Source organism: Camelina sativa, chromosome 11 (assembly GCF_030686135.1).
Source record: "Camelina sativa cultivar CO46 ecotype springtype chromosome 11, ASM3068613v1".
In the NCBI taxonomy this organism is placed as follows: Eukaryota; Viridiplantae; Streptophyta; class Magnoliopsida; order Brassicales; family Brassicaceae; genus Camelina; species Camelina sativa.
This window is the reverse complement of record NC_141890.1, coordinates 16,390,618-16,406,691: the sequence shown is the minus strand read 5'-3', so window position 1 is coordinate 16,406,691 and position 16,074 is coordinate 16,390,618. Positions and strand designations below refer to the sequence as shown.

At 32.3% G+C, this 16,074-nt stretch overlaps 2 protein-coding genes and 1 long non-coding RNA gene across 5 annotated transcripts; 1 reads left to right on the top strand and 2 right to left on the bottom strand.

The window, feature by feature from the left end:
* Positions 1-2,482: 2,482 nt before the first annotated feature.
* LOC104723705 (uncharacterized) lies at positions 2,483-3,252 on the bottom strand. Of its 3 annotated transcripts, none has more exons than XR_015571139.1 (3): positions 3,013-3,252; positions 2,855-2,933; positions 2,483-2,703 (listed from the first exon to the last, which is right to left on the bottom strand). It is a non-coding gene; the product is annotated as an uncharacterized LOC104723705 (long non-coding RNA). The 3 variants fall into 3 exon arrangements; XR_015571137.1 differs by having other exon boundaries at positions 2,809-2,933; positions 3,013-3,208; XR_015571138.1 differs by having other exon boundaries at positions 2,809-2,939; positions 3,013-3,203.
* A 4,301-nt stretch (positions 3,253-7,553) lies between these two features.
* On the top strand, positions 7,554-11,526 carry LOC104723706 (VAN3-binding protein). The gene is made up of 7 exons (XM_010442100.3): positions 7,554-8,105; positions 8,478-8,588; positions 9,147-9,591; positions 9,855-10,103; positions 10,185-10,234; positions 10,596-10,653; positions 11,069-11,526. Exons 1-7 carry the CDS (start codon positions 7,794-7,796, stop codon positions 11,275-11,277), a joined length of 1,434 nt encoding a protein of 477 aa, XP_010440402.2. The 5' UTR covers positions 7,554-7,793; the 3' UTR covers positions 11,278-11,526.
* A 161-nt stretch (positions 11,527-11,687) lies between these two features.
* On the bottom strand, positions 11,688-13,689 carry LOC104723707 (protein LIFEGUARD 1). Its single transcript, XM_010442101.2, has 4 exons — positions 13,236-13,689; positions 12,698-12,811; positions 12,199-12,356; positions 11,688-12,102 (listed from the first exon to the last, which is right to left on the bottom strand). Exons 1-4 carry the CDS (start codon positions 13,477-13,479, stop codon positions 11,899-11,901), a joined length of 720 nt encoding a protein of 239 aa, XP_010440403.1. The 5' UTR covers positions 13,480-13,689; the 3' UTR covers positions 11,688-11,898.
* Positions 13,690-16,074: the final 2,385 nt, after the last annotated feature.

Here is a 16,074-nt window from a genome sequence, read left to right as displayed (position 1 = left end):
TGTGTTGGTGAAGAAGACCAAAGAAGGAATCTATATTGGCCTTTTTCCTTTCTTTTCTTCAGTGGCGTTGAACGTCATAATTGTCGTATCATTCATTTGACACTACAGTATTATTTTTAGGTTAGTTAATCAGGTTTATATTAACTATGATAACTATTCTATGTTAATTACGAAAACAAATATGTAAATAATCTATTATTTCTAATAGAACAAATACCATTTTCTTGTTTTGATAAAAGTGTGATATTTAAATATCTCTATGTGTCTATGTCGGTTGTTTTACATTTTGGTATTGCATCTATATTGGAACCAATAGAAGGGAAAAAAAATTGTTGAATTCGCTGCAAAAATTATATCGACATGACGCCGAACGTCTAATAGTGGATTATTTTTTATTATACAAAATTTATCAACTTCAATTAAGTAATTCAAAAGGAAATGTTAATATTCCGTTTATTGATTTGTTAACAGATAATTCAAACAAAAAAGTGTTACCATTCAAACTATACATTTCTTGTAAATTTAGTTCTACATCTTAAATATTGTTTGCTCGTGAATAAGTTTGGTCATATGCACTATGTGGATATGAATGGTATTTCGAAAATGTGATTCCATTATTTTTGACATTGAAAATATTTAGAAAATCAAATTGTAATTAATCTACTTTTTTTTTTTGGGACAAATTTTTAGTTAACGGAATCACATTTTCAAAACATAAAATTGTGAACGAATGGCATATTCTTTATCCCCTATGTTTGATAGAGATGACATACTGATAAAAAGATAATGCAAGTATTCATCTATTTGCGAAAAGATCTGCACGTCTAAAGGAATAGTCAAAACTGAAAACGTTTAAAATCGGGGCTTGGACTCTGGGCATATAAAATAGGTAGGAATGCATGGTGTCAAACTTTAATGATGATGCAGATAGAGATTATTGTGGAGTCCCAACACATCCACCCATCCGCATAACCACAAATATATTAAATTTCTCTATCATTCTCTAGTCCCCAATGGCCTCTTGTATTTATTGTCACGTCTATTAAATTCATATCAAACGTTTCTATATATGCGTCACTAAATATATCAATGCGAAGTGTGTATATTACTATATACATATATACTGTTTGGAGCAGTTTTTGCTTAAAAATCAGTTTTGAAAAGTTTTTACATTTAATGTCTTATATTCATGTCCAAACAAATTTAGTTAATTCTCTCTACTATCTTTATAACCAAACAAAATTAAAATATTTTAAATATCCATATATATAATATTCTATAATTAATATAGCTATTTAAAAGATTTATTCCATATTAAAAAATTATTCTCCAATCATTTTTTTTTATTTTAAAATTTAAATGTAGTGAATCATCATATAATACATAAAGTTGATAAAAATGTATATTTTTCCTGCATATATTGTGATTTGAATTTTTTTAAATGAACATATATTACTTAATTAATATAAAAAGTGTGTGTTCAACATACATATATCGTAAATTTACTGTATATTGTAAATTATAGAATTTTAAGAAATTTATAATTTATAACTGATATATCTAAACTTAATAAAAAATTTAAAAATTATGAATCTTTAAACATATTAAATTCAAAATAACACCAACGAGTTATATTACAAGACGTGATATATGATATTACATGATTGAAATGATAATACTAAAAAATAAAATATTATTAATATGATACTTCAATACAGTTTAAATCTTTATTTTACTGTTTTAACAACACCAATATAAAATATGTCGAATCAAACTGATTTAATTAAGATTGTATTAAAAAATAAATCGTTGTGCGGTATACCACGAATTATATACTAAATTACTAAAATTAACAAAAGAGTATATTAGCAAAATTAGTATTAAAATAGTATATTTTTTTTTTTTTAAAGTTTGCCCCGCGGTATACTGCGGGTCATAATCTAGTACATATTTGTAGGAATATAGTGTACTACTATAATCTAAGTTATCAGTAAGCTATAAATACTGTATATGTTTCTTTTGAAATTCTGATTAGATATGCTTTATTATGTGAATTTGTTTTTTTTTAATATATTGTAAATATATTTAAATAGAAAAAGAAAGGGAAAAAGATTAGTAAAATGGTAGTGGTCATTAAGAGGGACCATAAGAAATCATGAGCTTCAGCTACATTTCCCATGGATTCCTCGGAACCACCTTTTTGTTCTTCTCTCCATAGATTTTAATTAATACTAGTAAGGTTTAGGAGAGAGAGATATATAGAGGGTCATTAGAGCAAGTCCATTGGAGGTTTGTTATTTTTAGCCTCTTATAATTTTTTAACAATAAATTCTGTACTTTAAACAAATAAAAACCTTTATAAGGTTAATTAAAATTATCCTCTTCCAAGTGGGTTCTTATTGATCAAAAGATTTTATTTTCAAAATAAAAATATTAGAACTTAACATGTTTAAATGTTATGATCCAAATTTAATGTTAAAGATTTGGTGAAAGTGTTTAGATTTCAAAAAACAACAACACATACATGAGAATCTGGTAGCCCTAAAGGCCTCACCTTCAGCGATGGAATAAAGGCAAGAACTTCATCTAGAGAAGCATTTGCAATTACACATATCCGCAGATAACAACACAACATTAGAAAGAATGATTTAGTAGAGCTTGTTATACCTCGCCATCAGAGAGATATCATATGTTTTCAGAGGTCTACACCAAAAGAAAAAAAAAAACACAGAGAATGAGAAAACGAGTCTAATCTTAATGGAGAATGTATGGAGATTAAAAAAACTATAATATTAGAGAACTAGAGACTCATTCAGCAAGGAGAAATGTTTTAATGGAAGGGTCTTCAGACTACCCAACCAAATGTCCCTTAATTCCATCTAATATCTGAAAAGCTTCACAATCCATCATGCATTCAACATTCTCAGGAAGATCTACAACTACCAATCATCACACATCAAAAGGTGAAATCACAGAACCAGGAAAAATCACATGGGAAGAGTTTTTACAAACCTTCGAGATTCTATCCTCAATTCAAAGTTATGAGTTGAGATGATCCAATCAATCAGATCCTCAATTCGGATTCACAATTGAATCAATCTGTTTCCAAATCAAAAACAGTAGAACCAGAGGATGAGTTTGAATCAATCGACGATCGAAGAAACGAGAGAGAGAGAGAGAGAGAGAGAGAGAGAGAGAGAGAGAGCACAGAGACGAAGAAAAAAAAACAAATATTAAAAACTACACCCAACCAACTCGTGACACGTAACCAATAAGAGTCGATTCTTCAGAGCACTAAATAAGAGTTTGCCTCTTATGTTTTTATTCAATTTTGATTTATTTTTTATCTCATTTATCATAAGAGCTCTCCCTAAATCTCCCAATGGAGATGTCCTTAGTGTTGAACTAATCAAAACAAAATCCATACAAATCTGCAATGACTGGTTATATGATGATAGGAGTATTAAATATCTGAAATACAGAAAAAAAGAGTAGTAGTATGTTTTAAAAATCCCCGTCTAGCACTGATTACGCCTCGCAAAATCGCTAGCCCCATCCTTTCCGCCTCGATTAATGACTAATCTCCGCCTAGCATCGATTATCCAATTATGTCCGCCTAATTTGATTATAACATGTCTAATCCAATTACTTCCCGCTTAATTTTGTATATACCGATTATTTTTGAAGCCAAATATAAATCAAATATATTTTTTTTTTTTATTTAGATATTTAAATTAAGAGTTTATGATGTTTTACAATAACTAATGTATATAATTTTAATGAACATCATAAAATATTCTTTTAAAATTATGTTTTTATGTGTTTACCGTAATTTTAAAGACAATACTATAGTTTTATATTTTATTTGATATTTTTTTAATATAAACAGAATTAATTATATATTTAATACTATATATTTATATTTTATTATTATTTTAATAAAATAACTCTAAAACTAGTTTCCGATTAATCTTTATTTAATCCCCGATTTTTTTGCTAGGCGCTAGACCTACCTCGACCGTCCGACTAGTACCTAGCGATTTCTAAAACAGGACCAATCAAAGTAGTTGAAATCAGAGATCATAATAACCACAATCACATACGCATAAAATCAGAATAGTCCTGCTAACAGCCGAGTGAGTGTGTCTGTTCCATATCAAGATGGGGGACCAAATTCTCCTGACTGAGGCGATCCTTTTTGTTCTCAACGATACACCTCCAATCACACTCTTTGCTAATAAGATCACAAGTAGCCCGAATTCAAAACTCACATATAATCATCGGAATCTGTAGAGAAAACTTAGCTGTCACTAATGTATCAACATTGGTGGAGATCCTTAAACGAAAGACATCAATCTCTAGCGTAAACCCATCAAAAAAATATATATATTATATATCTTCTTTATCACCTATACATTATCCAACTCTGTACCACCATTTAGTGGAAGATCATCACCACTTATAATTCATAATTTCATATACACCATTTTTTGTTAAATATACAAAAAAACTATATGATTTTTGCAATTCTATCAAAAGAGTAAATGGTTATATATAATATATATTATATCTTATTTATCACTTATATAGTTACCGTAGGACCTCTATAAATTAATACTCTTTAAATTAATACTCGCTATAAATTAATAAATTCTTCCGGTCCCGAGTTGGGCCGGTGTAAAAAATGACACATTTCGATAAAATAATAAAATAATATTTTTTTTGAAATCCTATGTAAAAATATGATCCCATCAATATCATAAATTAATAATCATATAAATTGATATATATATCTAAGAAAATCTAGTGAAATATAATTCTATTGTTGTTTGCCTATTTTTGAATTTGCATTCTTGTTGGATCTCATTTCTAATTTTTTCATTGTTGTATTTTCAAATCACATCCATAAATTGTGAAGAGTCATAGATGCGATAATTGCTTTTTTAGTAATTGGTTTTATAGGTATCGTAATATCTTCTGCGACTTCATCATTACCATGAAGGATAATAAAATAATATTTTTTTTGAAATCCTATGTAAAAATATGATCCCATCAATATCATAAATTAATAATCATATAAATTGATATATATATCTAAGAAAATCTAGTGAAATATGATTCTATTGTTGTTTGCCTATTTTTGAATTTGCATTCTTGTTGGATCTCATTTCTAATTTTTTCATTGTTGTATTTTCAAATCACATCCATAAATTGTGAAGAGTCATAGATGCGATAATTGTTTTTTTAGTAATTGGTTTTATAGGTACCGTAATATCTTCTGCGACTTCATCATTACCATGAAGGATAGTAGTAACAATTTTTTCTAAACTCTAAACTTCTAACATTTTTCATTTTTACCTAGATAATTTCAACAATTGACATTTATCCTATTATGATAACCAAAATTATAAATTAAGAAAATTCTTTAAAAATGTGAATGATAACAAAAGTATCTAATTTTGTAATAGAAAATTTTCAATATGAAAATGAGAAAATCGCTTCATAAATTAATAAAATATTAATTTATCGATAAATTAAAACCTCTATAAATTAATAAAATTTCATTGTCCCGACCTTATTAATTTATAGAGGTTTTACTGTATATATAATCCAACTTTTTACCACCATTTATAGTGGTAAAAATCACCATTTATAATCCATATATACCATTTTTGTGTTAAATATACAAAAAGTATTTGAATTTTGCAATCCTATCAAAAGAGTAAACTATGTACGTGATAATACGTAATTAGATTGGGAAACGAGGGTGCATTTGACATGAATATTGTGAAACTGAATGTACGGACGCATTCACTTTTTGTGTGCATAGAAGTAGAGAAGAAGATCAGATATTTGAGAATCTAATCTAGCGTACAAATACGTTGGAGTGGAGTGTAGTTCTCCAGTCCAACACCACGTACCGTTTTAAAATTTAGCTTTTTCTTTTTACTAATATTTTCCCTTAGTTTGTGTTTTACTCACTTTAAAGAACTTCAGTTTGTCCAACTTTTTTTTTACTCTTACACTTTTGTAATCATCCAGGTGTTTCTATTTGTGTAGTTACTACGTATTGGTAATTTTCGAAATACGAAATTCCTTATATATTCCTTATCCTTAACAATCTCAGGTTAGCGATATATATTACTTCGAAGTCCAAGCATAATAATTAATCGAGATACTTCAGAATCTAAGTTCATGTATGTGCTTACTTTGATTGCCAATGAGATAATTATGGTCTGAACCATATTAATACAATCTCCTATACACCACCACTATACATGACTAATGGATATGATGTGTTCAAAAGTAAATTCATGATACGTGTGACATGTTTTACCCCTTGCAAGACCAAAGAACGAGTTTCACCAATCTACGAAATGGTGTTTGAATTAACGTTAACCATGTTTCTGCTTGTAACAGTTTTTGCTTGAGTGAAAAAAAAAAAAACAAAAAACAAAAAAGATATGAGCTTACGGTTCATGTATAGAAGAACTATAACGAGCTGAGTGACGTACGAACCATAACGTAACATAGATAACATGGGATTGTTGTTTACATGTTACTTTTATTGCCAAGATGCATGCTAACAACCAAAATCAAAGTCTAGCTAAAAGAAAATATCAGTCGATCGAGTAATTAATAATTTACTCGAAGTAGTTAGTTGATACTTGATAGATCAAGATCGATCGAATAGAGACCTTTCTCTTCCATGCCTTTCGTAGGTTTACTCAGGATACGAGATAGTGTGAGTCTGTGAGAGGTCACTCTTCTGACTTCTCATTTATGTCCTCTATACTAACAATACAAAACCCTCAAACACACTTATCAAATCCAATTAAATCTGTGCAGTTCTATTTATAAGTCTCTTTCATTTAACCCCTTATCTTTTCGGTCGGGTTATTAATTTATTATATATGAATTATCCTTGTCATTACAACCCAGGCCAGTTTAATTTTAAAAATCATTGGATTATAAACTCAAACAGTAACAGTATAGAACTGTTTTCCATTCGCTTTCCAGACAAAGCAACAGTTCTTCCAATGAAACGTGGCAACATTTTCTAAACAACTGAACCATATGTATACTGATTTCGTGTATTCCAAATAGAGCAAGAGATACAACAATTGCCAAAAAAAAAAAAAAAAAAAAAAAGAGTACAACATGAAACATTATAATTGTTTTTACGATAAATATTTATGTAGAATTGGTTATTAAATTTATAGGTTTTGAAACAGACTTATTAAAAAGATAGATATTTTATAAAGCTGTATTTTATATCAAAAAGAGTAAAACATTTATCTTTTGTTTGCAAGTCTGTTTCAACCATTAGAAAATTTAAATTTTAACCCATTCTTTCTTTTTTAGGAATATCAAAAATACACCAGTAAAAAAACTTTAATAAAAAGGAAAATATTAGAAAAACAAAAAATAATTAGGCCCGTTTAAGAAAAAAAACTTATTTGTATAATTTGATAATTTTTTTTAAAAGTAATAATAATGGGTAATTTTTTAATTTTGTTTTTTGAGGCAGAAGAGAGAGAATAAGAAAAAGCAAGAAAGAAAAAAAAAACGGAAGAGAAGGAAAAAGCAGAGAAGAGTGATGAGAAAAATACAGCTTCGTTGTCACTTGTCACACTCTATAAATCGCATCCCCTCCCCATTGACAACCTTTCACTTCCATCAAAATCCTCCCCTCCCCACAACCTCACTCTCTCTCTCTCTCTCTCTCTCTCTCTCTTTTTATCTCTCTATTCACTCATCACACACTCTTTCTCTTTCTCTCTCTGAAAAAAATGGAAAAACCCATGGTTTCGACATGGAGACCCGACCCGGTTTACCGTCCACCGGAGACACCACTCGAGCCTATGGAGTTCTTAGCTCGTTCATGGAGCGTCTCTGCTCTCGAAGTCTCCAAGGCTTTAACACCACCTAATCCTCAGATCCTCCTCTCCAAAACCGAAGAAGAAGAAGAAGAAGAAGAAGAAGAACCCATCCCCACCGGAGACGTCGACGGCGAGGACACCGGACTTGTCTCCGGGAACCCTTTCTCCTTCGCTTGTTCAGAAACTTCTCAAATGGTCATGGATCGTATCTTGTCTCACTCTGTAAGTCCTTTTTCCTCTGTTTCAGATAAAAACAGAGCATTTGCGGACAAAACTAAGCATTCTCCAAAGATACTGACAAAAATTTTATATCTTTTCATTGTTCATCAAAAATTTTGTACTAATAAAAGTTTCAATTTTTAGCAAATTATATGTTTCATAAATCTTAATGAAGGGAAAAATGTTCACGCGCAATAATTATAATTATTATTAATCAACACACAAAAAAAAGAAGTTATGATTTTTAGCTACACACTCGCTTTCTGGGGACCCTAGAAACATAATAACAAGTTCATGAATTTGTCATCATCATCACTTCTTGATTCTACTTTTGTCTCATCCTTTTAACTTTTTTTTTTTTTTTGGTGTTGGCAGCAAGAAGTGTCACCAAGAACATCTGGTCGGCTATCACATAGTAGTGGACCACTCAACGGTTCATTGACCGACAGTCCTCCTGTGTCTCCTCCTGAATCCGACGACATCAAGGTTTCTTAATTTTTTCTTGACCTTTGAATTTGGGTTTTGTGACTATTCTAAAGCATGTATTTGGGTTTCTGCGTTTTTTTTGTTTTTTTTTTTTGGGTGTTTCTCTCTATGTAAATGTTTTCGACTGCGTCACTGACATTTTTGGGTACACAATGAGAGACAATGAAAAATCAAAAAAAGAATCTTCACTATAACCTTTCTCTTTATCCAACCATACCCAGAGATCATGTCTTTCTCCCACTACTGTTTCCGATGATTACTCATCATTTCATTTCAATTTTATACTAATTTGTATTGTTTATTCGATAATTATTCCTTAAACCCATTAACGAACATGCTCAAGATTGGTGTTTTTTAGTATTATTATTTTAGTGACTACACTTTGGTCTAAAGCAATCTCCTTTACTTGATTTGATTTTGTCTTTTTCTTGTTCATCACTCTTCTTCCAATTTTTTTTTTCCTTTTTTAGATTTTGCTTCACTCTTTTGTATATCCATTTCTGGCGAATCTTTAAATTAAAAGTCCAATTTTTAATATTTTTGTTTCTTGAAATGCAGCAATTTTGCAGAGCGAATAACAATTCACTGAACAATATAAACTCTCAGTTCCGTTCAACGGCGACTACTCCGGGGACTATTACGGCCACGGCCACACAGTCCAAGACGGTTGGACGGTGGCTTAAGGACCGGAGGGAGAGGAAGAAAGAGGAGACTCGAGCTCACAACGCTCAGATTCACGCTGCTGTCTCTGTTGCTGGCGTAGCTGCAGCTGTTGCTGCTATTGCAGCAGCTACTGCTGCGTCTTCTAGCTGCGGTAAGGATGAGCAGATGGCTAAAACCGACATGGCTGTTGCTTCTGCTGCAACCCTTGTGGCTGCTCAGTGTGTGGAGGCTGCTGAGGTTATGGGAGCTGAGAGAGAGTATTTGGCCTCTGTTGTTAGTTCTGCTGTTAATGTTCGTTCTGCTGGAGATATCATGACTCTCACTGCTGGAGCAGCTACAGGTTTGTTCATAACTTCACACTCTGTTAATGTTTTGTGATAAAGTTTTGATTTTCATGCAATTGATTTAGGGATTTGACTGACTCAAAAGTTGGAACTTGATAGAGAAATCGAATCATTTGATTTTAGGTGTGATGGGGACTGCCAAAGTTCTGATTTTGATGAAGGAAATGGTAGAATTGATCTAGGGATTGGCTAAAAATTGGAACTTTATGAAGGAATCATAGTTAAATTTGGGTTACATGATTGTGTATTTTTGGTGTAGCTTTAAGAGGAGTGCAAACATTGAAGGCGAGGGCAATGAAGGAAGTGTGGAACATTGCATCAGTGATTCCAATGGACAAAGGACTCACTACTTCTACTGGAGGATGCAGCAATAATAATGTTAATGGTAGCAACGGAAGCTCAAGCAGTAGTCACAGTGGTGAACTTGTACAACAGGAGAATTTCTTGGGAACTTGCAGCCGAGAATGGCTCGCTAGAGGTTGTGAACTCCTCAAACGCACTCGCAAAGGTAACAAAAGTTCAATCTTATGTGTTTAAATTTTACACTTTAGTTCTTGATCTTTTGTCTAATGTTGTGTGACTTTTGCAGGTGATCTCCACTGGAAAATTGTGTCTGTTTACATCAACAAAATGAATCAGGTAAAGATTTTTTTTTTTCCCTTATGGTGCCTCGAGTTCCGGTTCACTTTAGGATATGATCGTTGATCTGATGAAAAAGATTAAAGAGAGCCAAATTATTTGTGAATCAGTGGGGAATCTTTAGTTACTTCACATGGATGTAAACTTTGTTATATGAAATACACAAAAAGATGAGAAAAGAGAAATTTCAAACGGCAGGAAAAGAAGAGAAAGTAGAAACAAAACTAAAGCTAAAATAAAAAAAGTACTGTTATGACAATGATGATGAAAATGAAGTCATGGGATCCACTTTTGTCTTTGCTTAAGTTAGAAAATCAAATCACCAATTGTTATTCATTGTTTTGATCTATTGAACTTATAGGTAATGTTAAAGATGAAGAGCAGGCATGTTGGAGGAACTTTCACCAAGAAGAAAAAGAGTAAGTGATCATTTACTTTTATTACATACAAGTATAACACCGCTTTCCTTAACTTCAAACGTTTAAAACCTGATTAGAGTGGTTGGCGATTTCTCTAATTCCTTCCAAGACATTAAAAATGATTCTTCTAATGGATTGTAGTTTGATATTGAAAGCTTCACTTTTTGTCACTATCTACTGTCAATGAGTCAATTATATGTGAACCCTGGTAAAGAGAATTCAAAACTTTGATGTGGGTCTGCTTTGGATTTGGGGATTCGAGACTAAAAAAGGAAAAAAGCAAAAGTGTATATGTGACTAAAGTAACTATAGAGGATCAAATCCCCTCAATCTTTTACTTTTTTGTCTTTCTTTTGAATGTGAACTTGAAGACTCTTTCACTAATTATTTGACTAATATCCCAATTTTGTTACAGACATTGTCCTTGAAGTAATCAAGAATGTCCCTGCCTGGCCCGGACGACATTTGCTAGAGGGAGGAGATGATCTAAGATACTTTGGTTTGAAGACGGTTCTGCGAGGCGATGTGGAATTTGAGGTCAAAAGCCAAAGGGAGTATGAAATGTGGACACAAGGTGTATCAAGGCTTCTTGTTCTTGCTGCTGAGAGGAAGTTTAGGATGTAGTGAATAAAACCGTTCAATGGCCTGCTTGGTTTAAGTAAGTGTGAGTTTTTTTTTTAACTTATGGGGTCAATCTAAATTTCTAGGGGGTTCTTTTATGGTAATGGTAGTTTTTTGGGTTGGGTATAGTATGAAATGGACCTACCAGTCAAGATTTCAACACAAAGGTGAGTAAGGATTTGGGGTAAACAAAACTTAGTGGGGTGGGATGATCTGTAATTTTTATGTTTCTTAGATTATTAATATTTTCTTGTTGGTGGTGTTCTTTTGTATAAAAAAACAAAGTTGAAGTAATAGATAAAGTATTTATAAAAAATGAATGGGTCCATTTTCATACTTGTTGGGAACATCAAATATGCTTCTTTTTTGTCCCATTATTGTTGGAAATATCCATTAAGCAAAGAAGCTGAGCATAGTCACAAGAAAACAAATATATAATCATCAAAGGATCGTTTCTCACATGTTATACTTATAATAACTGCTTATAAAGAATGTTTTGGTATTGTTAACAACTTTATCAAGCAGTAAAACACTATAATATTGTCTTCTTCTTAATACTCGACAAATCTATGTCTAGAATTAGTAGAATAGTAACGACACCATCAGAGAAGATGAAACCACATGTCACTGGCCGTTGCTCATGATGCCAAGGAGATTGAGGAAGAGACTCATAACGTCCAGGTAAAGACGGATCGCAGCAATGATATACTCGTCGTAGTTGAGTTTCTTGATCAGCTGGTCTGTGTCGAAGATGATGTATCCGCAGAACACGATTGATGCTACACCGCTGAATATCATCGATGTTAGCTTCCCGAGAGGGTAGTAGATCTGCATTCATTTCATCGGTTAGCTTGTAATAGTAATATATCTCAATACTCCCAAAAACTATGAATTGATTGGGGAGTTAGTTGGTTCTGGTAGTACCTGGAGCAGAGTGAAGACAAGGATAATGAGGAGTGAACCAAAGAGGAATGGTCCAAGGAAGGAGAAATCATGGCCTCTCTTTACTGCCCAGAAGGTGTAGATCGTCAGCCCAAAGACCATCGCTGCTGTGAGAATTGCAGCCTCCATAACAATCCTCCCTGTTTTTCACAAGACTTGTAGTTAGATCCAAAGCATCAATCAAAATCACAATGTTCCTTTGTTATAGAAACAGAGATAAGTTAATAAGTTTCTTGACAAAAGCATGAATCATCTCTTCCCCTGTTCCTCTTTTTCATGATTCACAATGTTTAAACCAACAGGTTACTAACTTTTATGATTTCGAAACCAGTACTATAGCTAGTCAGATCATACCAAGACTACATCTGAAACAAAGATCTAGATGCAACACTATTATCCAGTGTTAGGTTGATTTATTAAACAGAGAATACTCCAACACTAGAAGCAGAACAAGTATAATATCTCTGTATCCATCCATTACCTTTGGAGAGAGAGCAGCAAATCCCAACAGCGAAGGAAATGGAGAGAGTGAAGATGGTAAGGACAATGCAGTTAATGGGATGCTTCTTCTCAAAAGCCAACAGAGGCCACAGCACTACAATCACATCACAAACAAACCTCATCAAAATCCATATCAATCAGTGAAAGTAACAGAAGATATCAAATCTTTAAACAAAACAGTAGCTTTCAAGCGGAAGAGAGTAAGGTATACAACATCAGCTAAACAAGTGTAGGCTATCTAAGTCATGAAAAGTACATGGATCGAAGTCATCTTAACAAAGAATCAACGTTACACAATAGTAGCAAAGTGAACGAAGACTACATGGATCTAAATCCTAAAGCTTTTTCTTGGTGAATCGAACAAGTAAAGTAACTCAAAAACCCTAAGCGACGAACGATGATGAAATGTAGTAGGTAAGACTAAACCCAAACAGAGCTAAGAAAAACCCAAACTAAGCATGAAATCGAAAGATGCAACAAGAGAAATATGTGAAACAAAAAAAAAAAGGAGACGTAACGGAAGAGAGGAAGAAGGAGGATGACAAAGAAGACGACGAGTCCAGGGGTAGTCTCGGTGATGAACACAGGAATCGGACGGACGAAGAAGAACACGGCGGAGACACCGACGGTGAGAAGCAGCTGAAGAGACAAGATGGTGTACACTTTCCTTATGAAAGCCCAACGAAGCTCTGTGCTCTCTTTCATGTCCGGATACAGCTCGTTACCACCACCAGCACCAGTTTCTATGTCAGATTTCGCCATTTTTTTTTTTTTTGGTTTGTTTGTTCAAAAATCACAAAACCAAAGCTCTCTGAAGGAAGAAGAAGTAAATAGAGAGTTTCTCAGGAAACTACCAAGAAAGTGAAGTGACTGGGGGAAAAGGGAGGTAATGCTTGTGTTACTGTTCCGTCATTGTTGTTACACTAACTAACCAATTAAATTCCGCCAGGTGTAATACATCGGACGCGTTTTTTCCCTGGGTGACTGTGTAACCAAACATTTGCATTGCCGGGAAAAGTATGTGTGTTTTCTGCAACACTGCTCTCTGTTTATTTGGTTTCTCCAGACAAACCAATCATAATACGCCACGTAGCATAGTGCTTGTTGTGTGTGGGTTTGTCGTTTATATATTTTTTTTGCATGGGAATGGAAAAGGAACCAGAGTGTATTGTTGTACTGTTTATAGAGATATACTACTTATATTATTGGTAATTCTGAATTGCAATATATTATATCATCGTTATTAATTAGTGAACACCTACCATGCTATAATGACATTACACTTGTTAACTAACTTCTATTATTGTTAACAAATTACTAATTAGCGTGTGTTTATATTTCTTGCAAGATGTACATGCTTATCTTAGTTATATATGACAAAAATAACAAAAAAACGACGATCTAGTTGAGTTGATGAAGTGTATTTAATATTTACTATATATGATCTTAAGAGATTCAGTAAGCTCACTATATATATACTCGAAGTCTCGAAAATATATATACTTTAAAAAGGAGAGACATTCAAACACAGTGAAACATTTCGTGTTTTTTTATTTTATTTTAATTCCTCTTCGGTAGAGTTTGTTTCTTTATATAACGTTAGAATCATTTAGCGAAAACGTTAACGATCATTCTTATAATGTTATTTGATTATGAGTTACTAAACTAAGGCTTTTGTTCAATCTCAAAAAGGTTTGGTTTATTCATAGCTTTTGTACATGTGGATCAAGGCAAACTAAACCAAAAAAAGTCAAGAAATTAAAGATGAGTTTCGAGAGATTATCTAAATGGTGTAAAAAGTGTTATAATCTGACTACTTGATGAAGACAAAAAAAATTATATGAATCATGACTCATGATTGTATACTTTAAGAAGATACACGATAACTCAGATTTAAATAGGAAATGGACTTAATTGAGAAGAAAACAGATTACAGTACAAATCATCAGTTGTGAATCTAAAAATAAAGATTTTATCAACATACTAGACGAGATATATATACAACTCATGACCTGCACGAGTATCAAACAGCTCGTACGATATATATATATATATATATATATATATATGGGCTAGAAATTTATTAAACTATACTATATATCTAGGTTTTGAAAAATAAAATCTATATGGGTTACCATGACCCCAAGATGGAGATGTAGGGTATTTAAAAGCCAACTAACCATCGAAAGTTTTTAAGATATCTAAATATGAAGAAATGGTAAAAATCAATGGATGAAGAGGCTACTAAACAAGACATCAATGGAAACTATGAGTCTATGACTCTGTGTATTGTGTAGTAATCAACTATGTCGAACAATAGTAGAACGAGAGGGCCGAACCTATAAACTATTGGGGTCAATTGAAGTTCATTGGAAACTATGGAATACTCCAACATACAACCAAAAGCCCATTGGGTTAGAAGAGTTACAACTTACAAGGAATTTATGAACTTTTATACATTCGTTTGTTTGAAGAAATTGATAAAATAATAAAAAAGTGGGGTAGAGAAGAATTAATTGAAGTTTCCAAGTGTAGGATGGTGTCTATGAACCTACTCAAGGACTGTTCTCTGATGTTTATCTAAAACTATATGAAAAAGGTATCGTTGATGCGATAGATTTGACAATGCACTTCTCTTCTTTTTCAAAAGTCACCACATTTACTATTACCATTAATACCTTATTTATGATTCCTAAAGCAAATTAATAACACTAACGACATCCACATGTGGATACATGCTTCTCATTTTTATTCCTTTTATGGCTTCTCATGAGATTGTGATTATTGCCTTTTTTTGCGTTGAAAATAAATATTGTTGTTTAGTTGCTAGATATCGTTGGCTCGTCACTTCACTAAGCATTCATCTGGATCATAACCAGAATATGTTAGAAGTTCAGAGGACAACAATTTCTTTTCCCTTTTCACACAATGCTACTTGTGAATATAGCATCTTCGATTCTAATAATTCGTGTGGCTGTTGTTGGTCAAGTTTATTAACAAGTTTGTGTAGGTAGTAATCAAAATTTTGTGTGGTTTCAAGTCTATTATTAGAGAATTGGTGTATTTCATAGTTATATTTTGTTATTTTTTCTTGGTTGCTTTGTTTATTGGTTTAGCGTTTTTAATCAATAACTATTGGGTTTGACGGCGCTAAACTTATAGCTCCTTTCATTTGTATGGGGAATGATTGGCTAAGTGAAGAAGATAAATGCAATATTTTAATATGTTTTTAGAAAGTAATTGTTGCTAATGGTTAATGTGATAAGTCTATATATTTCTCCCACTAATATGTAATTATATAATACTATCTTTTAAGGATAATTGACAAAAATAGCATCAATTTTAGTTTTTCTTCCA

What these genes read in the sequence shown, in the direction of transcription:
- LOC104723706 (XM_010442100.3), top strand. Translation starts at nt 7,794, where the DNA reads ATGGAAAAACCCATGGTTTCGACATGGAGACCCGACCCGGTTTACCGT. An exon ending in CCTCAAACGCACTCGCAAAG is followed by an intron (nt 10,104 to 10,184) that starts GTAACAAAAGTT and finishes TGACTTTTGCAG; the next exon opens with GTGATCTCCACTGGAAAATT. An exon ending in ACATCAACAAAATGAATCAG is followed by an intron (nt 10,235 to 10,595) that starts GTAAAGATTTTT and finishes TTGAACTTATAG; the next exon opens with GTAATGTTAAAGATGAAGAG.
- LOC104723707 (XM_010442101.2), bottom strand. Translation starts at nt 13,479, where the DNA reads ATGGCGAAATCTGACATAGAAACTGGTGCTGGTGGTGGTAACGAGCTG. An exon ending in CCTCCTTCTTCCTCTCTTCC is followed by an intron (nt 12,812 to 13,235) that starts GTTACGTCTCCT and finishes ATGTGATTGTAG; the next exon opens with TGCTGTGGCCTCTGTTGGCT. An exon ending in TTGCTGCTCTCTCTCCAAAG is followed by an intron (nt 12,357 to 12,697) that starts GTAATGGATGGA and finishes TGTGAAAAACAG; the next exon opens with GGAGGATTGTTATGGAGGCT.